Consider the following 25,000-nt stretch of genomic DNA (forward strand, 5'->3'; position numbering starts at 1 on the left):
ATGCTGACCATAAAGGAAGAAGAGAGAGCAGAGGGCAGAGATGTGTGCTCGGAATAGAACCGAGGGGGGGGGGGGGGGGGACGAGGCCGCTGTCGCCATCACTGGTGAACTCTGACCTCCTCTCATGTCTTCAGTGAACGAGGAAACGATGGGGGGGGGGGGGGGGGGGGGACAGAGGAGGCGAAAGACACGTTTGTTAAAAGAGGTCTGTTGAAATAGCTAAATATAAGAATGAGCGATGCACCTCCAACCCCACCGTGAGTCTGAGCTTATGGGAGATAGTCAGAGAGAAAAGGGGCAGAGGATCTTCTGATCGTAGGAGGGAGAAGAGATCTGATAAGAGGGAGAAGAGATCTTCTGATCATAGGAGGGAGAAGAGATCTGATAAGAGGGAGAAGAGATCTTCTGATAAGAGGGAGAAGAGATCTTCTGATGGTAGAAGGGAGAAGAGATCTTCTGATCATAGGAGGGAGAAGAGATCTTCTGATCATAGGAGGGAGAAGAGATCTTCTGATCGTAAGAGGGAGAAGATATCTTCTGATCATAGGAGGGAGAAGAGATCTTCTGATCATAGGAGAGAGAAGAGATCTTCTGATCTTAAGAGGGAGAAGATATCTTCTGATCATAGGAGGGAGAAGAGATCTTCTGATCATAGGAGGGAGAAGAGATCTTCTGATCGTAAGAGGGAGAAGATATCTTCTGATCATAGGAGGGAGAAGATATCTTCTGATCATAGGAGGGAGAAGAGATCTTCTGATCATAGGAGGGAGAAGAGATCTTCTGATCATAGGAGGGAGAAGAGATCTTCTGATCATAGGAGGGAGAAGAGATCTTCTGATCATAGGAGGGAGAAGAGATCTTCTGATCGTAGGAGGGGAAAAGAGATCTGAGCAAATGAGACGCATGAAAATGATAATGGAAGAATGATCACGTGAAAAAACACAGTTCACCACTAATGATACAATCAGCAATTTTGACAATTAGTTACATTAATTTAGGGGCAATTCATGTGTTTTTTTGTCTTTGTAAATATTGTGTTGATCTCATTATGGACGTACGGGGGGTCCTAATCGTCAGTGATACTGCGGTTTAATGTATTTACTCAAGGTCCAAACGGATGTGGAGCGAACAGAGCAGGTCAGTGGGCTGGATGAGGAAGAGACACACAGAAATATCCAACAGCGAGTTCACTCACCACCACAACCAGAACTCGAGCACACGTGAAGCATTTATTGCCAATGCTTTGAAGATACATGACACCTACACACTAAATAACCAAACATGATTAACTACACACTAATGTTTAATTTGGCATTAACCTACTAAATGTGTGTGATTAGGCTAACCAGCTTGCAGAAAGCTTGTAAACTAATGTAATCTGTTGGTTCATGAGATGGATTGATGTAAACAACAGGTATTCATGCACACAGGGTGCAATTCATTTAGATAATCACCAGGTGGGGGTGTTCCTAAAAGTCCCCAAATCTCCAAGTTTACCTTTTCATGGAAATTTCCACCTAAATTATGCACCTGTGATTTTATCATTGGCTGGCCAAAAAAACGCTCCTTCAGCCCACCACAGCAGCAGAGACACAGACTGGCACGCCTCTTGACCTTTGCCCTCACACCTGTAGCCGTGTCCTCTACTGAACGGCTTTGATACAGTGGTCTAGGGCCCTGTTATTGATGGCAACCTGGATCATTTCTGTCCACGGGGGAAGAGAAACGTCGTGACAAGCCTTGGGTGGACTTGATGAATAACGCTTCCAGTGGATTACTCACTCGACTCCATCAGCGTAAGAGCAGAAGTCGGCAGCCGTGCGGGACTGTGATGAATGTCCTGTGGTGGAGATCCTGACCACGCCCCCTGCCTGGCTCCCAGACACACTGCTGTGGGTTGACCACGATGCCCCCCCCCCCCCCCACATTTATACCGCACGCGAGACACTGGTTCGGTTCGGTTCGTCTTCGTAATGATAGATTGTTCAAATAATGTAGTTACTGTTCAGAAACTGTTCAGAAAGTTCTGAGATCGCAAGAGGAGGATGTGATTACGAGATACATTTTACCACATGAGCTGCCTCAGATTGTCTGCGATTGCATCAATGTGGCAACTTCCCCGTCTGTATTTAATATAATGGTCACAAACTGCAGTATGACACATACTGTCAAAAGTTGTATAGCAAAATCTGTCACCACTGTGAGGGCAAAGCAGCCAGTGTGCATCTAGAGCTGTGTTTGGGAACTTTGTGTTATTCTTGTGAATGTTTGCTCTGAAAGCCTTGGTTTGTGGTTTGCGCATACTGAACTCTCTCTCCTCCTCCGTGTTTAGGTATAAGGAGCTGGTGACGGGGAAGAGAGCGCGTAAAATCATCACCGTCCTATGGATCCTCTCCTTCATCATCGGCCTCATCCCGTTTGCAGGCTGGAACAAGAAAGCCAGCGCCTGCAGTGTGCTCACCAACGAGACCACGCCCACCAACGGCAGCTGCGGCCGCAACAAGGCGGTGGGCGGGGCTGAGGCGGACGCGGGGCTGGACTCGGGGCGGGGCTTCACGCACACCTGCTGCTTGGACTGCCAGTTCGAGAGCGTGATGGACATGAGCTACATGGTCTACTTCAACTTCTTCGGCTGCGTGCTGACGCCCCTGTTCATCATGCTGGTCATCTACGCCAAGATCTTCACGGTGGCGCGGTGGCAGCTTCGCCAGATCGAACTGCGCAGCACGGTGGGCGGGGGCGGGGCCGAGAGCCATCGGGGGCTGCTGCAGCGCGAGGTTCGAGCCGCCAAGTCCCTGTCCATCATCGTGGGCCTGTTCGCCCTCTGCTGGCTGCCCGTGCACGTGATTAACTGTCTCACGCTCTTCACGCGCCTGGTCAAGTCCGAGTACGTCATGTACGTGGCCATCATCCTCTCGCACGCCAACTCGGCCGTCAACCCCATCATCTACGCCTACCGCATCCGCGAGTTCAGGCACACGTTCAGGAAGATCCTGGCACGCCACTTCCTCTGCCGGCGGACGAGCTGTATCTCAGCTCCAATGGGAGCAGTCGAAACAGAGACCAGGTCACCATGACCATAGACCCTTTGTTATAGCCAAGCGGGCTGTTTAGTCTAACTTAATTGAACCTTTTTGCTTAATGAGTGTCATTCGAAATGTGTGGAGCAATGTTTACAGACCTCTGTAATAACTGCAAAAATGATGGGGTATTTTAGGAAAATACCCTGAAAGTGGACCACTAAACTATTTATGAGGACAAAAAGAATCTTAGCCAGATCTTTGAAAGCAGGTCTCTTTCTGGAAATTTTATTGTTGAACTAGGGCAGAGGGTCAATACACTCGTAATCACTACAATGCCAAAAGAGATACAGGAGTTCCTCCTCAACCCAAAAAAACATCTAACAAGCTGGAGTAAACTGTAAACTTTATTCTAAGCCTTAATGGACTGACGCATTAAGCAAGCCAGTCAGAAAACACCTTGATACTCGACTAACAACTTGACTCCTGTCTTTCGGCAGAGAGGTTTAGCACCAGCAAATGGTGGGGGGGTTAACAAACGGCGGGAGACTGCAGGACCTCACAGAGGCCGAGAGGAAGCTAGCATGTGAGCAGAAGTCGGGGCCCACGCGGAGGTTAGCGCTGGGGCTGTGCTGACAGCACACGGTATTGCCAAAAACGAGCAGTGAAGGAAATGAAACGTTACACATCCCGCCCACAGGAACGATCCGCAGCCAGACAGAGCGTCATTGCCATGGGGACACGCAAAAGGGGTTTTAAAACTCAACGTGCGTCTATTAAGGTGCCACACTTGAATTTTTAAGACTTTTTTTTTATGAAATCTTTGCGGTTTAGTAGGTTTAAAAAAAAAAAAAAAAGCTCAGGAAAAAAATTCAAATTATGAGGGCAGCATAAAGCATGCTGAGGAAGTTAAATGAAGATTAAATGAAGTCCAGGGAGAGGATGTCAAACAGATCTACAGGAGAGAAAAAGCACTGCACACTGTTGAGTGAGAGCCAGTACATCAAACAGTTCTTCACTTCTGGAACCAACTGGATCTCTAGCAGAACTGTTCTGATGTGCTAGTGTTTAGACTATAAGCAAGTCGTGTTGCAAGTCATTCTGTAAGAATTGTTTTTTTGGTTTCCCTCACAAGACACCTCTCAGCAAAAGCGACTTCTAAACTTACAAACGCAGTAACCCAATCCCCCCCCCCCCCCCCCCCCCCCCCCCCCACACCCCACCACTCTGTGCGGGTGCTTGACTTACTGGTGTGTCTTTTATGGGTCCGTCACAAGTCTCCAAGGACCCAGACTGTCACTGAACGTTCATCAGTGATGAGACATGTAGACCCAGAGTGGAGCTCCGAGTGGAGAAGGCAGCACTGAGATTTAGAGGCACCTCTGCTCCAGACTAGGAGCTGGCTGGCTGCTTCCTTCACACCATGTTCTGTCAATACTGTGAATTTTAGTCCCTCTTCTGCCCCAGTTGAGACACTACGTACCATCGTACCATGTGACACTGCCCGTTTTATCATACATACATACATACATTATATATATATATATATATATATATATATATATATATATATATATATATATATGCGCGCCTATTGACAGGAGCGATTTTAGAGCAGAATTTTGAAGTAAACAAGTTCACTGATGGTGCTGAATACTGAAAGACCCTAAAGGTTCCTCATGGTTGATACAAGTTAGATATTTGCTTTGCCAACCTGATGTATGAGTCTTTTATTATTTAAAGTGGGCAATTATGGCACTCCACTTTGATCCATTAGTGTGAGAGAGAACATCAGTCTTCATTAAGAGGGATCTGAAGATCTTGGTGCACCAGCCCCGCTCGTCCTGAACGCCACTTAACGTGGGAAGCGTCTTTTAGGCGCCAAAAGGTCACCGACCGACCGACCGATAAAACCGTGCGTTCTTCAGGCTCCGTTATCGCCAAGCTGATGTAAATGTTTGTCTCTGTCGGTTCTGAGGACCCGGTGCCTGCGTTTCATTGGCTGCCGGGCTGCACTGCACACGTGGAGCAAACGTGACCTCGTCGCCATGCGCTGGCACGTGCGGAGCTAACGCGACCTCGTCATGCGCTGCACGTGCCCAGGCTGACGTGATCTCGTCATCGTGCGCGGCACGTGATAGTCTCACGTGACTGTCGTCGGCCACATGGTTTTCTTCGTTTGAAGCACCGTGGCTCCAGGAGCGTTCGGCTCGCCCGCTTTGTCCGACACGACCGCCGGTAAAAGGCTCCTTATCAAAGTGGAATATGTTGGTGCTTTGGGAGGAAATTCAAGTGTGTAAGTCTCATTACTGCTTTTAAGGGCTAAAACTGCAGGAGTGTACCGAACATAAGGAACAATCCCATGGAGACCAATCTGTACTGCACTGTAGCGCTGGTGTCACTGTATTCCATTAGAAATCAATTGCGTACTTTTGTAGCTCTGTGAAAGCAGTCAATAGGAAAAAAGGCCTTCCATCTATTTTAAGTATAACTGCTCAGTATCTTAGTTAAGATCTGCTCTAGTTCTAACAATCCTGCCTTTGGGGAGGGAGGGGGGACCTTTTTTCATAAGTGTATTTTTTAAACGTGCTACAGTATTTGTCACTAATCAGCATACACTGTGGTTCACAGTTGATGTTCAGTGCTTCTAAGTGTTCGTGTTACCACAGTTGTGTCAACTGTATAAGAAAAGCAGTACTGTTATTTAACATGGATCTGTATGTCTGGTGACTATTTTGTTAATAAAAGTCCTTTATATAAAAATTTATTTGTGCCACGTGCGTGAGCTCCCGCTGCTGTCTGGTGAGGAGCTTCGAGACATGAAAGCACAGGAACCACATGTTGAAGGACTCGAACACACGGCCCAGTTCAGCTCGCTGTGGCTGTGGAGACCCATTTTGTTTGTTGTTCAGGGTGCTGACCCTTCAACTACAAGACAGTTACGTAGCAGCGGTCACACTCAAGCCACAGATGGATATTATCTGGCAACCGATTAAATGAGATTGCTTGCATTCTCTCTCTCACACAGACACGTCACATGGGAAAAGAGGATAAAGGAATTTCAATGCAACAGAGTTGTGAAGAGTAACACTTTTAATTAAAAAAAATCTGGTTCACAATAAAAAAGAAATAAAGATGTCAATGATGAAATCTCTTTACATTACATTTCAAATCGATTGCTCTTTCTGGGAAGCTGAGGCCAGTCAAAGCTCCCCACAGAGTGAGAGAGCTCGTAGGCTGGTGGCTTTGGTGCCAATACACACCTACGACCCGTGAAGGCCTCCCACCCAAGCTGCAACCTCAAAGCCTCAGTCAGCCACTGCTCCACCATGGAGAGAGACCACGGCTGGAGCCTGAAGCACCCTGTGAACATGGTTCATAAGGAGAAACCCATCTTCATATCCACGTTTTCGTACCCAAACACGGGGCATCTGCTGCAGGCTTTGGTTCCACAAGAGGCACACCCACAAGCGCTTTTCCCAGGACAGTGCCCTATAGATCCGGCTCTGCCCTTCCTGAGAGGATGAGGGTCATTTGCTGATCTGAGACCTGTTCTTGCTGACACACACCCATGGCCTGGCAGATGTAGGCCGCCAAGACGTGCTTACACTGGGGGCGAGGGCAGAGAGAGAGACACACGTCAGTTCGGTCAACGAGCAGAGCAGGAATTCATGTACTGGGGTGAAGACTGGAGTTAACGCCAGCCAAAAACACCAGGAACTGAGGAGGATGAAGTGAAAGCAAGCTGTTAAAGTCCCAGCTGTGTGTGTGCGAGAGAGCGAGAGGGAAAACCAGGCCAAATTAGCTGGCGGTAACGCTGCAATTTATCTCCCCTTATCATGTTTTCTGGGTGAAACAGCTGTCCCTTTATGGTTTACGACTACTGGAGTGGTGAGAACGGTACTGTTTCTACCTGTTTGTCAGGCCTAAACACTCAGAGTCTGAGAGGGGAAAGAGAGTCTCATTATGTCAGATAAGGCCGAGACGGACACCGCGCTGAAGAGGAGTTAAAGGGCAGGGGAGAATGAGTAACAGGACGTCAGGTGGAGCAGGGCCAGGGTGTTGGTGTGACCGCCGCCCACACGTGTGCAGGTGTCTCTTGGTGAATCTTTTGGATGGGAGGTGTTTCTGTATCGCCACAAGCACAACAATCCGCACACCAGCAGTGTAGACCCCAGACAACGGGCCCCATCTCCAGGGGCTATCACTTCTTCTCTCAGCTGTGGTGCAGCTGCTGCTAGCGTGTGTGTGTGTGTGTGTGTGTGTGTGTGTGTATTCCAGCTACTAAGATCACAGCAGCCTGCTTCCCATACATGCAGGCCCACACACACACGCCAAGCAAGCGCACACAAACACGCACGCTCACACACACACTCTACAGACGTGGCTGAGGTCTGATGAGAATTTCAGACGTGTCTTTTTTAAACCTTGTTTGTTTTCTTTTCGGGAGGGTCACAGAGGAGACCAGGAAGTTTAGTCGCATCCAAAATGTCTGCCAACACTCTCAGTGAATTCAGTACTTGGCAAAATGGCCTCCGTCCCGCAGCTCACACCGAGGCGAGAACTGAAAGTCGGACTCCACCGATCGCCCGCGTGGTGGATCCTGCCCGGGGATCTGAGAGCAGGGGGGTGAAAGGTCACGGGCCCACTTCTGGGGCCTGCCCGCCGCCCTCCTTCTCCCACAGGCCGCCTAATTTTAGCCGGAGTCTCTTCGGGGGATCGGGGCCAGGCTGACTGAAGCGTTGTCCCGTGGTGAAAGCCACGGAGGGCTCCGGCCCACACCATCAAAGAGCAACCCGGGGGGGGGGGATGGGGCGTGATCGGAGCAAACTCTACACCATTGGGACTGCCACAGGACTCCCACCATGAAGAAACACCCCATCCCTGCGCACCGTTTGTGAAGAAGGTCTCGGGCTCTCCATGTGTGGTATTGTATGTGAGAGGGAGGCGGGAGAGATGAACTCACCAACAGACTCTGGTTCCTTCTGAGAACGGAGAAGGAGAAGGCGTGACAGGGGCAGTAGTGGCAGGACGTGTAGCACGTGTACAGACGACCTGACCCCCCCAACACCTGAGAGGACCGAGAGGAGAAAGGACGAGTTAGAAAAGAGCCCGTGTGTGTGTGTGTGTGTGTGTGTGTGTGTATGTGTGCTGGCGCTCGGAGTCTGATCACCGCTGCGCTCTGGGGGTCGCCACACCGCTACCACACACCTCCCCAGTATGGCCCAGCGTGTCAAGGGGGCAAGGACCAGCCATTCACCGCGAGACGGGTCTCCTCCAACAGGCGGCTCTGCCTCAAAACGGTGGAGGCTCACCACACCTCCGGAGGTGCTGTAGGGGCTACGGGTGGTGCTGTAGGGGCTACGGGTGGTGCTGTAGGGGCTACGGGTGGTGCTGTAGGGGCTACGGGTGGTGCTGTAGGGGCTACGGGTGGTGCTGTAGGGGCTACGGGTGGAGCCCGAGACCTTCGCCTACGGTTTTAGAAGAAGCACCTCAGACATGTCTTAAATGTCACCCGTTACCAGACACCTCAGCAGAAAGGTCAGGAATCAAGTGCACATATGACACTCGTCGAGCAGAACGAACACAACGGAATGCGCTGCGATAAACAAAAACCAACGGCCTCCAACAGACCAACACACCGAGGGGGCTTTTCCACATACGGTTTCCACGTACGTACTAACCACACACCACACTTGACACTTTCAGCATGCGGGCGAACAGACTCGTCAAAGAGCGAGGGATTCGAATTCAAAATGAAAACGGGCCATAACGCATGTGCTTTTGTGAGGTAACATCAAAAGGTGAATCATGTCCTGAAGGCTCAGAAGTAAGTGAATACCTGGTATGAGCCCCCAGGCACATTAACCGGGGGCATTAATCAGACGCCATCAGCATAATAAATGGCGCTCTGACACCACCACACACTCCATTATTCTCCCAAACACAGACGGACTCACCAGCCGCCTTAAATTACCTCCTATTCTGCTCTGCGGGAGGAAAAAAATAGAAGAAGAAGAAGAAATCACTGTCAAAAAGTGACACTTCATTGTAGGTGATTTACTGGATGAGTAATTAGAGGAGAGGAGGTGGTGTAGGCGAGAGGCAGAGCGGTTGGGCACGGTGGAGGTCGCCAGCCACCAGGAGGGTTATGATGACACACGCCTGGGTGTCTCGTGGAGGCGGAGTCACGCCTGGTCATAAAAGAGTGACGAAATCCATGAAGAGACGGCGTCAGTGCTATTTAGAGGGACGCCCCCTCTGCCCCTCTGTACGTAGATGGTGATGGTGCTATTTAGAGTAGAACTGCACCTAAGCCGGCGTGCTCTCATTCATGTGCTCTCCACTTCCTGCCTGACATGAGCCGACACGACGTGAGAAGATGAAGCTTGAGGAGGAAGATGGTCTCCTGCATTTATTTACCACATTCATTGATGATGATGATGAAGATTGAGGAGGAAGATGGTCTTTTTCTGCCTTTATTTACCACATTCATAGATGAAGCTTGAGGAGGAAGATGGTCTTTTTCTGCCTTTATTTACCACATTCATTGATGATGATGAAGATTGAGGAGGAAGATGGTCTTTTTCTGCCTTTATTTACCACATTCATTGATGATGATGAAGATTGAGGAGGAAGATGGTCTTTTTCTGCCTTTATTTACCACATTCATTGATGCACTCTTCAGCATGCCAACTAGAACTGTCCCAGTTGTATGTCCGTGTCCACATTACGCATGATGACCTCTCTCTCCCTCCCTCTCTCTCTCTTTTCCGTTTTCTTTGAATGGCTACGAACCACAGACAACTTGGTTGAGAGCTACTCCAGGGTCATCTCCAACGCCCTACATAAACTCGCCCGACAGAAATCCACGCTGGCTCCATCTACCTTTTCTTCTCCGTTCTGCACCTCCTAACTTAGAAAACTGAAAACCTGCAGACGTCGTCTCAAGAGGTTCTGCAAGGAAACGCAACACGTGGCCCCTTTCGCGGTGTTTCGTAACGTTTACTGACCCCATGACGCAGGGATGCTCTCCGTGCCCCACAAGGTCAGCCTCTCTTTCACCAGCCCTACATGAAGTTCTCCCTCCCTTCACCCAACTCCACCATCCCACACCTGTTCTCCTCCCTCCCCACAAACATTCCTTCATCTTTCTGCCCAACGCCAGGACTCAATCAGTCTATGAACAAAGCAATCATCATCTGTGGCATTTGCTTCATCTGTTTGAACAGTCCCCAGTTCTGCTAGGTTGTTCTCAGATTTATTTTGCAGTTTCAACCACCAGATTTAAAACGCACCGCATGCATCTCTGATCAGATCAGGTCTTCCTCTTCGCTCTGCTCACCACACGCATCTTCATTCTTCTCTTGCTTCTGTTTCGGTTTCTTTCTCTCAAAACAGCAGCAGCTCAGCTAATTCTTAAGAAAGCATCTCTTCGTCTATTATATATTTTAGAAATGATCAATCCATTTCCCATCTACTCTTTTCTGTAAGGTAGAAACGAAGAGCACAAAGGAAAATCTAACATGTTTTTTATTAGGGACTTTATTAATCCCTCTGGTGAAACCGAGTCTTTGTATTTTAACCCATCCATGGCACTGAACACCCCCCACCTGCCCAGCCAGGCCCAAGGGCAAAAGACTTAGTCAGATTTCCTCATTACTTCACACTGAAATATCCTCCTCCTCACGGATACAGTCAATCATCACATCCTCCCTTCCCACACAACAGGGGTCTGACACCACTCCGCTGGACTCCACTGCAGTAACTACCTCTCACTCTGACTATAGTGTGTGTAGTGGAAAAGGTTTCATTTCATACAGCCCTGATCCCCGTTTGCTGCTCTTTAGTCCTTTTCCCTCCACTGTTTCTCCTTCTAGGAGCATTTTGAAGGACACCATCTAAAAACACCACCACACTGCACATCCATCATATTCCACAACATGTCTGCTCCTCCTGCTTGGCTTCACTCTTGATTCAGTCATTAGAAGCTGTAGGTCTCTCACACCGACTCTAATTAATGCCTATTCTGTTGTACCTGTCTATATTACAATGCCCATGTACTTGAATCATCTCTGGTGAACCATCCTTGAGACTGAAGAATATACTATCTAAATAATGTTAATAATACTGAATCATTCCCTGGCCTGAAAGCTATCGAGTTTTCATTTTAAGGTTCACAAACCAATTTCTCGCCTTTAACGCGGCGAACACCCGAGAGGCAGCCTGGTCTAGCTCACCAACGTGACATCTCGGGTCACGCACAGGAAGCGCAGTGGGGATTCGTCTGTGAGCGTTTAAGCCAGCCTCATTTTACCACCACACAGCCTCAGTGGGGGGGGCGGCTTTAGTCTTACCATAGAACACAATTCTTACCGTACAACACTCACCATCCTTCTGAGACCCTTCACAAAAAGAAAGAATAAGAAAAAGGCCACTGCTAGTCCAGCAGAGCTGGAAGGCGATCTTGGGGAGGACCACGATCCATCATTACATGGAGCAGATCAGTTTCGATGGCCCCGGTGGGAGTCCGGAGCTGACCACGGGTTTGTGGGAAGCTGCAGGACCCGAGGTGCAGGGCGATAATCGGGCCGTGAGCCAGATCTGCGCAGGGTCAGTGCGATGGTCCTCATCCAAAAAAGTAAATCAAATAACGGGACAGATGGGACATTTTATGCGTTCTGGAGGAAGCCGAGCACGGTCTAGTAAAAGCACATGAATCATGCGTTTTACTGCGGCTGTAATGTGGAAAAGATCACCCCACAAAAACAACAGTGGAGATCCCATTCAGCATTTCCTCTTCCTGTGAATGTGATATGCCTCTTATCTTCATGAGCACAACTAAAGGAGGACGGACCAGCCAGCCTCTTCAGCTGGGGGGGGGGGGGGGGGGGGTGTTCCAGAAGGAGGGGGGCTTGGCGACTAAATAAAATGGCACATTTTGAGCAGACAACTTCTGAGATTGATGATATCATGGAAATGCAAAATTAGCAGCACGTAATTAGCAAGTGAGGACTCCATAGGCACAAACAGGGCAAGTCTGATTTCCTGCGTCCATACAGCTCAATACCCTCTTAGGATGCACAGAGTGATGTGTGTGTCAGCCTGTTTCCTGGAGTGACATCACGACGATAATCTGATTAGCCGTTAGCAATTACACCGTTTGTAATACCAATGACTGATTTGGTGGTCACCACCAGCCAGGCACCGTCCCTATTAGATTTACCACAAAAAAAAAAAAAAGAAAATTAATAATCCTTTCTGAACTGGTGGTGCAGAATCGTGCCCTCACCCTGCATCTACTGTCTGCCGAGTGAAACCCCACCTCATTAGGGCAGTGAAAAGATCAGAGCAGGACCCCAAAACAGGCGGCGTGACAAACACCAGGCGTTCTCCTCCAGCAGCCAAAGGCCAGCTCATTCATTAGTGTCACCGGCCTGAACGCCGCTCCGGTGGCGGGCGGAGAGGATGGCCCCCCGAGAGCCCTGCACACCCCGGAAGACCTTTACGGCATTAGCCACAATGAGCGATCGCCCGTCGGCCCCCTCACCACCTGCGTGTTCTCACGTCCGCAAAGCAAATTAGATCATTCGGCCGAGCTTCTCGTTCTGATCGGCCTCCAAACTACTTTCCTCCAGCGGAGCAACTTGATGTAGTTGGCGGGCTGAGGGGATGGACATTCTTCAGAGATATGGGTCAAGAGTGAGAAGTGTGGATAATTGGTCTGACATTCAGCTTACGTTACCCACATTACATGTTGGGTCTACTAAAGGCAGCATCCAAACATATACAATATGGACAAAAGTCCATAAAAATTGACGTTAAAAACGTCCAATTATATTGCTACATATATCATTGATATACTGATGTGGCGTGTTTAAAGGTCAACCAGAATTATTTTACCGAATTGTTATTGATTATTTACGTTTGTTGGATCATACATAGGACGAGGTGAGTCATCAATTGTCACATTACACTTAGCAGGAACACTGGATCACAGCACATACTGACGCAGAAGACGACACTTTGATAACAGAATTTATATACCGTGCAAGCCGACATCTAACTGTAGAGTAGGCAAACACACAAACACAGGCATTAATTGGAATTTGTGCATACATGTTCCATTACTCAATTTCTACAGTTAAAGAAAGATTATGGTCAAATGCTCAAACCATTTCTTTGACCTTTCCAGTTTGGCAATGAGTTGCGTTTAAGAAAATGGAGTCAACAGCAGTACCAGTATCCTAAATATACAAATATAGTTATGCTCATTCCACATAAACAATGCCAGAGCATTTTACCATCAGCTATATTGGGTGGGTAGAGTACTTTTTAGACCCACATAAAGTAAACGATACCCTGCAAGACAACTATATATAATCCAACAGCACTAACACCCACCATAATCAACATTCAGACAAAAATACACTAGGCTCCTGTTTTCATTTTAAGTTCGGTGTGTGGGGGGGAAAAAAAAGCTACAGGTAGGTCAATGCAAACAGAATTCTGATCTAGGAACAGCTGGAGAAGGGCCTTGGGGCAGGTTGTTATTAGGCTCACTGATCCTCATACAGGATGACAAGCGAAATGAGATTAATGAAATCTGTCCTCTTCACAAGCAGACACACAGGAAGAAGACGCAGGACTGAGTGAATCACTACAAAAACATTCTCTCATTCTTCTTCAAAAACCAGACGATAAAGCACCAAGCGTGGAGAGCAGTGGGTGCAGTGTGGATCACACTCGTGGCCTCTGACCCAACGCTAGTGACCAACACACACACACACTTGTGTACTTGTTTAAAACCAAGCGTTTTATATACAAATTTTTATAATAAAATAATTAGTTTAACTTTTGAAATTAAAATGGGAATGTTGAAGGATTCTTCTGTGTTGCAGCCCAGGGAAGTTGGGAATATGTTAAATGTCCTGCTAAACCTTCTGGTGATAGAATGTACCTATTTGAAGGTGTAAAGTCATTCATGTATTTTTTAGAAGACAATTGTGATTGCCTTGATAACCCTCCTTTTTTTTTATATTAGTCACAACGCTGCAAATGGACCAACATTAGGGCACTGATCAGCTGGCAATATAGCATGGCTCTTGGAATCAAGACATTTTTCTCAGCTGTACAACACAGAACACCATTCGTATTCTAAGCAACCCTTCGGAAATGTCCAAGTGTCTCGGAGGTCATAATGGCACTTGAGTGAAGAATGCGTTCACAGAGGACAGTGGACTGAAGGCTGCTCCACTTAGGTAGCTCCTGTTTAGCATTCGGTTTCATCGCACGCTCACATTCAAATTCCTCAATCAGTGTTCAAATGTAAAATAAATTAACATCGGATTTTAAGAAAACTCTTTGTGTCATCTGATTCCTTTAAAAACATACATCCAAAGCAAAAAAGACCATTTAAATGTACAAGTGAACACCCTAAGCTATGAGAATGGTGCACGACGTTTAAAGATAATGCAGGCCGTCTCCTCTGTGAAGTTTAGGGAAAGTGACCACTTTCAATCTCAATTCTGTCTTCACCAAAGGAACTGTTGGAGAGCATGGGTCAGAACTGGAACTTCCTCGCTACTGTTTCACACTTTAAACTGCTGAGTATCACACTAGAACATCACAGTGTATTATACGCAACAATCAGTAACCTTTTGGAAATGGTTCACTAGATTTCCAAAGTTCTCCATATCAATAACTGTTTCCTTGTGGCGACAGTCACCAAAAATGTCACATGCCAGCCATGACACATTATTGCCATAAAATACGCATACATAGCACACTCTACTCGTACCTCGCGTTAAGCATAACTCGACAAAAGTATTGGCTTCAGAAAGATGTTTTTCTTCTCATTCATCTCACTTGTGAACATACACGACGATCACATGCAGTTTCAGTGGTTGGTGTATGGTGTTAAACCACATTAGCTGCGCAATCCTATTATCAGGTGGTCATTTCTTCTTTTGACCTCCTTCAAAGCTAAATGTCATCTCTGAATATTACGGTTTGCTCAGTTAAAGACTAATTGAAGGCTTAAGGCTAATATTTAACCAAGTCTACCCGACTGCCTAAGGAGAGACCCTTAAATTAAAAACCAGCCAGACATTTGCTTCAAGACCTAAGACTCCAATTTTGTTCCAACACAACCATTTCGTGTTGGCACTGAGAGAAATTTCAATGCTGTTAAAAGTCCAAAATGACAGACAGGCAGTCATTGTCTCACCAACCACAAAACACCCAATTCCACTAGCCTGACTTAAAACAAATCTGATCACCTTTTGCTGAATATGCATTGGGGCTTGCCTGCAGGCCAGGAAATACACCCCCGATGTTCACATTTCTGCACACACCACACGGTTTAGGAAGCAATCATATACTAAAGGTAGTGGCTGGGTAGCGTGGCAGGAAGCAAGACAATTGGAAGGAGGAGAATTCCTCGAGTTATTGCCGTCTGTCTTAGCTGTTGAACATGTCCCTCACAATGAACAGCCAGTTTTCACGCAGTTAAAACATCATCTAAAGGAAAAAGTAGAAGCATCAAAACTGAACGCCCAACCTCCCTGCCAAGGTCTCAACATCAGTAAAAGATTCCTGGAAGAACCTCAAAATATCTGTAGAATGAGGTACATTGTGTTGACCAAGCCAACAATAAAAAACAAAAGGCGGGAGCCTGAACCGTGGTAGACGAAACAGAGGAAAGACCATATCTGAGCCCCAGCTTTTCTTATTATAGTCCATCCGTTAGCATTTATTGTCCACGGTCTCTCAGCGCAGTGGGCGTTTAGCGGAAACGTGTCACGCTGGCCAGAGTCCACTACAACAAAGACAGTGTGAGGAAAGAGAGAAGGTCCCGGGAGTGGAGGGAGGGTTTGTGTTTCGCTGAGGCCCGGCTGCACTTGTGGTGCAGACACGGGGGCAGTGTGCCTCTGGTGCCCGCCTTAAAAGGTTTCAACGTTTCACTAGAAATGTTTAGTCACGACAATTACGTTTGGGCGAGTATTCGGAGCAATCTCTGGGCATTCGGTCATTCCCGTCATACCTGGAAGGCCAAGCGGCCGCTGGGGGACGTCACACGGGTGACGGCACGCTGGTCCACCAGGTCCAAGGCCTGCAGAGCACAGGCGCCAAACACGAACCTCAGCCTGTGGGGAGGGGCATAGAGGAGGTGGGAGGGGCATAGAAGTAGTTCACGTTTTCACTCCAAAACTCCATGCCTTTTCAGACCTGCTTATTTTGAGTAATCAGATGCAAGTTGTGTAAGATAAACTCAAAGATAAACTTCCTACAGGTAGGGGAATACCCCTCCAACCCAGGTCATCCAACCACAAATAGTCATAGGATATTTTTGGGGAGTGGAGGGTAATGCTGTCACCATAGAGACAAGATGACAACACAGCACTCACTAACCACAATCACTTCCCCATTGAAGCACCTGCTGCTCTTACAGTGATGTGGAAATGCTGTTTAGAGTTGTGGGTGATGCCCAGTAGCAGTAATTACTATAGATTAATGTTTCCCATTGGGGCGTCTGATGACTGCTGCTGTGGCTTTATGGGCCCTTTCAAATGTCATGTTTTATTCAGGCAGAGACGTCCACAACAAAGCCACAGGTGACTGAGAACATCAACGCTGACCCCACACCAAAGTGCCCAGCGTGCCTCTAAACACATAAGATTAGTGTTTCGGGTTTGTAGCTGATTCTTTGGTGTGTAGTCAGGGTTGTACGGTGGGGTCAGGTCACTGCGTACGAACTACTTAAATCTGGGCTGCTGACAATTTAAGAATTACATAAATTAGTCACATCACAGTCAGGAAAACAAACAAACATACACACAAAGATGGACAAAAAGACAAACACATAGGGCACATTAATACTTACGCTATTAGTAGATCATCAGGTACTAAAAAGAGAAAAAAGAATGATTGAAACAGCTAAGACAGTTGGATGGCACAGCTAATGGTTTAATATGAATGAATGAATGGAATGGTTCCTGCAACAACTAAGATGATGCCGTTTCAGTCATAACCGAGCACACTGCAGTGACACTTAATAGATTACACACAGCTGCAAGACATATTTGGTTGCTGGGGTCCCCAACCCCTTTAAAAGGGTTCAGTATTTAATCCCCATATGTTTCCAGTAAAAGCATGTGAAACACACTGTTGTAAATAAAATCAAAAGACCTCAAAACCAAATTCACAGAAAAGCCTCAAGCATTTCTGGTCTCTTGACTAACATAGCAATACACACTGGGCTTTGAGGGAAAGACTACTTAAAAATACTGATAAGTGCTCTATATGAGGGATTACAAGATTCTGCCCTGTAAATGCCTAACTTTGGAATAGACATTTTATAATCAAACTGTATTGCATCTGAAACACACTGTAATCAACTTTCAGCCAGTTTTTTTCTTTAGTATTTCTACTTTTTACATTTACTTATTAGGTGGAGAAATGAGACATACGTCATGCGCTAAAAACACACAGATAAAAAAAAAAAAACAAAACAAAGCCTTTAGCGCATGACATTAAAATGAGGCAGGAAGCAGGAAGCACGTGTGCATCCTCGTGCACGCTAGTTTCCCCTGAGCACATTTTAAAAATCGACGCGCCCTTAATGATGTCGGACTTTTCAATTTCCATGTCACGTACCGAAAATAACAGGATCGGGGAGCAGAGGAGACACAGCAAAACCCAGTAGGGTTAGATGACACACAGGAGGCGCGATAAGAACCCCTTCATGGTTATAATGTGGCTTCAAACTCAAGGCACCCAGAATTCACACATGCAGGTAATCTCACAGCTATAGAGTGTAATGCGCTCCATGCAACATAAACAACCTTATATGAGCTGGAGAAGAAAACGGTAAGGAATTCCATAAAAGCAAATGCAGGATTTGTAGGAAATGTAACATTCAACAAGTCTGATTCATGTGTCCCCACCCTGTGTCATTTCAGGGTACTGCAGGTTTTAGTCATGAAAGGGTTTGGGCTCTCGTGCACTCTGAAGTAAACTCATGGCTCTTTGCTACAATGAAGCTGGTACAAGTGTCCTGTATTAGGCCCAGGCTAGCAGAAAACAGTCAAAGAATTTGGCAGTGCTCAACTAACGTGATCAAGCACTTCTCACTACTCACTTTGTCCGTTCTCCAGGTACACCCTTTGGAGGTCTCTCAAAAGCTGTTCAGCAACAGCTGACAGACAGGACGCCATTATGGGATGTCCTGTACAAAAGGCAGTGAACACTATGAACAATTCAAACCACTTTTAAATTAACCAAAGATGAGTGTACCACATTAAACTGTCAGATGTTTAACTTCAAACTGCAGAGACATTCAAAATAATAGAAGTAAATAAAGTTTCAAGAGAAACAGGTCATTTCAGACTGATGTGTGAAATGTCCTGTGTGAAATGTCCTTTATCTACCTCGTAAGCCATAACAATAATTTTATGTTAAGGGTGACACTGGCACTCCTAAATATCCTAAACATGCAACAAAACATCTTCTGAGGCTTTGCTACGATAAAAACATTAGACCCATGGTATGGAGCAGGTGGCTGCTTAATAATAATAATAATAATAATAATAATAATAATAAACATTTTATTTAAAAGCACCTTTCAAGCCACCCAAGGTAACTGTACATAAAGCAAAAATATAAAACCATACAAAAAATTTAAGTAGAAGAAATAAACATCAGAAAAAATAAGTCATGGTACAGAAGCTCAAGTAGGATATGCTAATTGAAATAAGTGAGTCTTAAGGCCAATTTTGAACATGGACAACGACGCGCAGGCACGGAGCTCAGGTGGAACGCCATTCCACAGCTTGGGACCAGCAACACTGAAAGCCCTATCCCCAACAGTACGCATCTTAGAAAACGGAATTTTAAGTAGATTTCAGGAAGCTTCAGCTTCAGGAAGACGTGACAGGCAAATTAAATTACTGGTCTGGTGGACCTTTGTATTTACTGGGATTTATAGTTTATATCAGGATTTTTTAAATCCGTTACCAATACAGCTAGTTAGCTACACTATACTGCCAAAAGTATTCACTCACCCATCCAAATGATCAGAATCTGGTGTTCCAAACTTTCATGGCCACAGATGTATAAAATTAAAGACCTTTTCATGCAGCCTGTTTTTACAAACATTTGTGAAAGAATGGGTCGTTCTCAGGAGCTCAGTGAACTCCAGTGTGGAACTACCTCATAAGGATGCCACCTGTGCAACAAATTCATGACATTTCCTCACTCCTAAATATTCTACAGTCAACTGTCAGCTGTATTATAAGAAAACTGAAGTGTTGGGGAACAGCAGCAACTCTGACATGAAGTGGTAGGACACAAACTGATGGTGTGGGGTCAGTGGATGCTGAAGCGCATAGTGCAAAGAGGTTGCAAACATCCAAACTTAATGTGGCCTTCAGATTAGCTCAAGAACAGTGAGCAGAGAGCTTCGTGGAATGGGTTTCCATGGTCGAGCAGCTGTATCTAGGCCATACATCAAGTGCAATGCAAAGCGTCGGATGCAGTGGTGTAAAGCACACTGCCACTGGACTCTAGAGCAGTGGAGGTGCGTTCTCTGGAGTGATGAATCGCACTTCTCCATCTGGCAATCTGATGGACGAGTCTGGGTTTGGCCGTTGCCAGGAGAACGGTACTTGTCTGACTGCATTATGCCAAGTGTAAAGTTTGGTGGAGGGGGAGATTATGGTGTGGGGTTGTTTTTCAGGAGCTGCGCTTGGCCCCTTAGTTCCAGTGAAAGGAACTCTGAATGCTTCAGCATACCAAAACATTTTGGACAATTCCATGCTCCCAACTTTGTGGGAACAGTTTGGAGCTGGCCCTTTCCTCTTCCAACGTGACTGTGCACAAGTGCACAAAGTAAGGTCCATGAAGACATGGATGGCAGAGTCTGTTGTGGATGAACTTGACTGGCCTGCACACAGTCCTGACCTCAACCCGAATGAACACCTTTGTGATGAATTAGAGCTGAGACTGAGAGCCAGGCCTTCTCGTCGTACATCACACATGCATTTCTGGAAGAATGGTCAAAATTCCCCATAAACACACTCCTAAACCTTGTGGACAGCCTTCCCAGAAGAGTTGAAGCTGTTCTAGCTGCAAAGGGTGGACCAACATCATATTGAACCCTATGGATTATGAATAGGATGTCACTTAAGCTCATATGTGAATCTAGGAAGGTGAGCGAATAATTTTGGCAATACTGTGTCCATAAAAACACAGTCCATATGCAAATAGTTTCTCCTCGTATCCCTGACTCACTTATATGCTCGTTTAATGCATACTCACAACATTCACACACATGTAGCTCATGTCCAAACTGGCGCTCCAGTCTGAAGAGACTTCTGTGCATCCAAGTGTTGCTTTAAGCACGAACAGGTCTGCTGTCTTTGGAGTGAAAAGTGTAGCTGTTGGCTAACTATCGAGCTAAATCTCCTGTTATCTAGCCAGCTAGCTGGCTCGTAAAGTCACGCTATGACTTAGAAGTGAGAGTCGTCTTTACCTAAAAACAAACTGGTACATAAAGTAACGTTATTTGAGATTAATGTTTTAATTAATTCGTTTTTGTTAAACTCGAAATTTCAAATATATATGCTAATGGTTCACCTAAGGCACGCGACGCTTCACTGCTTTTATATTTCCCGCCCACATCAATGAAACGCAAGACGCGCTGTGAGGAATTGTGGGTATTGTAGTTCTATCGTGTTTTGGTTGTTTAACTCGGTTTATGCTGACTACATTTTTTTCAGTGGAGAAAATCTACTTTGGACTGGTTAAAGTAATAGATAGAAGTTAACACTATTTTAGCAATACAATTATTATAGGTCTAAATTAGTAGACTGTCACAGCAGCAGTCGGCAATCCGTTGCCGCCATCTATTGGTGAAAAGAATTTTTACCTTAATTAAAAAGAGAATTCAAGCAGATTCAATATCTTTCATATCAATTACAATTTTGTAACCCTGCTATTTGCATCCATTCTAATAAGCAATGTGTTTCGGCCATTGTACTTAGTGTATCGGCAATTTGGTTTGTAAAATCGTATGTTTTTGCAGTCAATGCCATGTACACCCAGAACCTAGAACATCAAATGGCAGTTGTGTGGTTTGAAAGAGAATTTTTTTTTATTTTCATTAAAACACTTTTAAAGTACAGCACTTGGGAGAACAAAATGTTTGTGCCATTCTTTACATTTAACTCTGTCGGTTGAACGTCGTCAGAAACATCTCCATTTACACCATATTCACAGACACTGTAACTTCGGCCTAGAGGAAAATTCAGGAAACGCTATTTTCAACACGAAACGAAGGCTGTGTAATGATTACAGCAACAGTAATGAGTGGCACAGGAGAAATGAGCAGGGACAAATAAACACCACAGACAATAACAATGTAAATCCAGTAATCCAAACAACAATAACAACACCAATAATCAAAAAGAGACGTGATTAGACTTAACCAACAAATACATAAAGATACATATTTCACATAAACATTTGAAATGTTAAATCTCAACTAATTACAGTCTTTTTCTTTCTTTCGGCAGTTCCAGGGTAAGGAGTGGAGGTGGAGACCCAGTGTCCTACTGCTGTGCTGGACACCTGTGGCGGCAGTACTGGCGCGTGTGCGCGCTGTCCCCCGTCGCGTGGCAGTAGGGACACACGTAGCTCCGCAGGATGGGACACACCACCCTCCCGTCTCGCGCCTTCAGCTTGTGGCTCGCGTACACCTCCACGGACTCCCCGTTCCGCTTACAGAACCCACAGGTGTCGCGGGGGGTGAAGGAACGGGAACCGTCGCCACTGTGCGTCCGGGTGCTCCCCGAGCAGCTGCTGTCCGACCCACCGGAACCGCCGGAGAACGGGACGCGCCGGTTTGGGTCGGGCGGTCCCAGCCACGCGTTGTCGTCGCCAGACACCTGTCGTTGCACGCACGTGCCGCTGGTCATCTCCAGGACTTGAGACAGTATCTTCCCAAGGTTCAAGTAGTCGTGCCACATGCAGAAGTCCCGGCCCGGAGACGCGGTGCCGTTATCCTGCGCGTAACGTTCTCGCTGCATCTTGTTGGTTTTGAGCTTTGCGCCAACGACGATTTAGTCGAGCTTTTATAAGAGACGAGTGACATTGAAACATTGTTTTTGTTCAAGGGGTGGCCAAAGGGTGAGCAAGCTTTATCAGGGGGGTCCATATCCAGGTGAGCGTGCATCAGAGCGCACCTGTAGCTGCACGCGCCTGCAATCGGGGGGGGGGGGGGGGGGGGTCCTCACGAGCCATTACACTGATTAAACACATTTTATTCGTAATGACAACAATCTAATAACCCAAAAGGAGACGTGACATACCCAAGCCATACATAAACATTGTTACATTTCAACTAACTGCAGACTGCGGGGAGGCGCGTGACGGGCGTCGAGGTCCTCGCGAGGTCGTGCCGTCTGTCGCGTGCCTCGGGCGGGCACGTGGCGTCGTGTTGTGCTTCCCGTCTGCTAAGGAGCAACATTGTATCAGATCACACCTGTTCCTGCGTTCACCTGTGTGTTGGGGCCCCGTCAGCACACCCCTGGACCCCCCCGGACCCCCGAGGTGTCGGACGCATTCTTTTGGTCAACGGCGCCAAAGAGGCGCCAGTATCGTTACTTATATTCGCTATATTTAGGACAGTCGCTACTTTCCTTAATGAGGAGCTGGCGAGTTTTTGTTGTTGACTTTTACTGAAACGCATTTTTAATAAACCAATTATAAATACCATGTTAAGTGAGTGCATGCCACAGCATATGCAGAGGCGGTCTTTACATAGAGGCATTGCTAGGCAACTGCCTTGGGCCCCTCCCACTGCAGCCCACTGTACGGGCCCCCTGACTAGCTAACTTATTTCTCGCATATTAATGTTGATGGGCCCCCTAGCTAAATTCGCCTTGAGCCCCCAAATTGCTAAGTCCGCCACTGAGTATATGCCACCCCCCCCCCCCTCCCCAGGTGTCCTGGTTTTCCCAAATAAAAATATGGTGACCCTAAGCTAGCTTATATGGTTCACGCAGAAATCCCATCATTGTTTTGACACTTTTTTGCTCTATAGTAAAAAAAAATGAAGAGAAAAGTTGATAGAAAGCACTTCTTAAAATAAATAAATAGAGAACAAAAGAATGTACGTGGGGGGAGAGCTGTGGAGTTCAGCAGCTGAATTGCACAATTAGGAGAAGGTGGAGAGGATGTATTTACATCATGCACAGTCTGAGGGGCATAAACAAGCAAGAAGACTGTTTGCAAGAATAGTAATATTGATTTTTTTTCATTATTATAACTGATAGTTGATAATATTGTAAAGCAATTAACACAAAAGTAAAAGCACTGAATGGTGATCGTTTATTGATCTTTTTATAAAAACTGTATAAATAAAATGTTGATTGATACGGAATGTTTTCTTTTGCTTCTTAAAGGTCAGCACTATAAGGTAAGTTATTAACCCCTCTAACAGAACTACTGGTCCCAGTCCCAGAACTACTGGTCCCAGTCTATACTGTTGCTTTTCTAGCAGTTTCTCCATTGTCCTCTGACATCAACAGGGCCATCAACATTTTTAAAGTGTTTAAAAATGCATTAGACGCAAAAATATTTTATATGGGCTAACTACATCTATATAACGTTACCATGGTCAATCCCATTAGAGTAAAAAAAAAAAGAGAGAGCAGGTCAATTCTGATGTTAAAACTTGAAATTAATTTTAAATATTCATGTTGTTTAAGCTTAGTTCAGTGTCATTGGTGAATGTCACCACTTATTACATATACAATAAATTATAATTTTTTTAATTAATATTGGTACACCTTTTAACAAAGATATGTAGCAGCCTCCATCAACCTTGTTTCCACATGCCCATGACCTAAAAGGGTGTACAAAACAGATAGTGGAGATAAGTACGTAGTGAGTAGGAAGTGATGGGCGTGTCCTGACAAGGGGGCGTGTCCTGGCAAAGGGGCGTGTCACGGCAGTTTGTGACAGGGCCTCGTCTTTGACTACCTCTGAATGATGTTTAGGTGATCTAATGGTAATCCATGTGCACCCTGGGAGTGTTTACACCTGGCTTTTGACATGACCCAATGAAAACTGAATGTGATCCAAACATCAAAATGCATCTCAATGCAAGATGTAAATAGGCACATTAGTTTTGACTTGGTTTTAAAGTGACTGCTATTGAAGAGCCCAAGAGGAATGAATAAACATCAACTAACTGAACTGAATCACTGGGCTTCTGTCTGATGGTACAATATAAAAGACCCAAAGCTTGCTCATATCTTGTACACTTTTATTTTGCTAAAAAACAGGGGAAAAAAACATTCACATCAACATTAAACCTTATTGTTAATACGGTAATATTCAATATCTTTCCAAGAAAAGTAAGATAACTGTTATTATTTTTAATCTTATATTTAAAAATATCAAATGCACTATCTAACAACACTTATTGTGAATTCGTCACTGGCTTGAGAGCAGAGAGATCTGTGGAGTGATGGCGTTAAGGTCTGATTACAGGGAGGTGGGTGTTTCCCTTTGTAGTACCCACCCACTTTCAGATTAAAAACAACAGGGAGGTGGGCGTTTCCCTTTGTAGTATACGCCCACTTACTGATTATCAAGCTGAACATGCAATGCTCATCTCACTAGACTGCATACCATGATGTATTTCATTGCAAAAACGGAATCAGATTCCCCAAACTATTTTAGTGGTCAAAGTTTATTTTTGTTTAGCTTCTGTAGTTTTGTACAGTACAGCTCAACCAACACTGACCGAAAATGGGAAACTTGCAAATAGAAAAAAAAAAAAAGAAAAACTTACTACCAAAAAACTTCAAATAACTGACTGCAGTTTATCTCTACTTATAACAGACTGTACAGGCACACATATAGAATGTCTAATAAATAAGGGCAGGATGGATTCGGGGGGGGGCTCCTCA

At 45.8% G+C, this 25,000-nt stretch overlaps 3 protein-coding genes and 1 pseudogene across 7 annotated transcripts in view; 1 reads left to right on the forward strand and 3 right to left on the reverse strand.

Annotated features, from left to right (window-relative positions):
- Nucleotides 1-186: 186 nt before the first annotated feature.
- Nucleotides 187-3,918, forward strand: LOC143506352 (adenosine receptor A2b-like; annotated as a pseudogene). The gene is made up of 2 exons (XR_013128301.1): nucleotides 187-1,137; nucleotides 2,333-3,918. The product of XR_013128301.1 is annotated as an adenosine receptor A2b-like (transcript).
- Nucleotides 3,919-6,113: 2,195 nt separating this feature from the next.
- LOC143506353 (zinc finger SWIM domain-containing protein 7-like) lies at nucleotides 6,114-20,701 on the reverse strand. 3 transcript variants are annotated; one of them, XM_076996326.1, is made up of 6 exons: nucleotides 20,353-20,701; nucleotides 18,163-18,249; nucleotides 16,906-16,927; nucleotides 16,066-16,168; nucleotides 7,987-8,091; nucleotides 6,115-6,629 (listed from the first exon to the last, which is right to left on the reverse strand). In XM_076996326.1, the coding sequence occupies exons 2-6, from the start codon at nucleotides 18,236-18,238 to the stop codon at nucleotides 6,513-6,515; spliced, it is 423 nt and encodes a 140-aa protein (XP_076852441.1). In that variant the 5' UTR covers nucleotides 18,239-18,249; nucleotides 20,353-20,701; the 3' UTR covers nucleotides 6,115-6,512. The 3 variants fall into 3 exon arrangements, with proteins under 3 accessions (XP_076852442.1, XP_076852441.1, XP_076852440.1); XM_076996325.1 differs by having other exon boundaries at nucleotides 6,116-6,629; nucleotides 20,340-20,701; XM_076996327.1 differs by lacking the exon at nucleotides 18,163-18,249 and having other exon boundaries at nucleotides 6,114-6,629; nucleotides 20,340-20,701.
- A 490-nt stretch (nucleotides 20,702-21,191) lies between these two features.
- LOC143506354 (nanos homolog 1-like) lies at nucleotides 21,192-22,504 on the reverse strand. Its single transcript, XM_076996328.1, has one exon. It carries the CDS (start codon nucleotides 22,106-22,108, stop codon nucleotides 21,632-21,634), a length of 477 nt encoding a protein of 158 aa, XP_076852443.1. The 5' UTR covers nucleotides 22,109-22,504; the 3' UTR covers nucleotides 21,192-21,631.
- Nucleotides 22,505-24,334: 1,830 nt separating this feature from the next.
- LOC143506351 (active breakpoint cluster region-related protein-like) overlaps nucleotides 24,335-25,000 on the reverse strand; it is a 17,931-nt gene continuing 17,265 nt past the window's right edge. For both annotated transcript variants that reach the window (XM_076996323.1, XM_076996322.1), the window contains exon 8: nucleotides 24,335-25,000. This exon is cut by the window's right edge and continues 984 nt beyond it. The gene's annotated coding sequence lies outside the window, so the exon portion shown is untranslated.

This window comes from Brachyhypopomus gauderio, unplaced genomic scaffold (genome assembly GCF_052324685.1).
Source record: "Brachyhypopomus gauderio isolate BG-103 unplaced genomic scaffold, BGAUD_0.2 sc469, whole genome shotgun sequence".
In the NCBI taxonomy this organism is placed as follows: domain Eukaryota; kingdom Metazoa; phylum Chordata; class Actinopteri; order Gymnotiformes; family Hypopomidae; genus Brachyhypopomus; species Brachyhypopomus gauderio.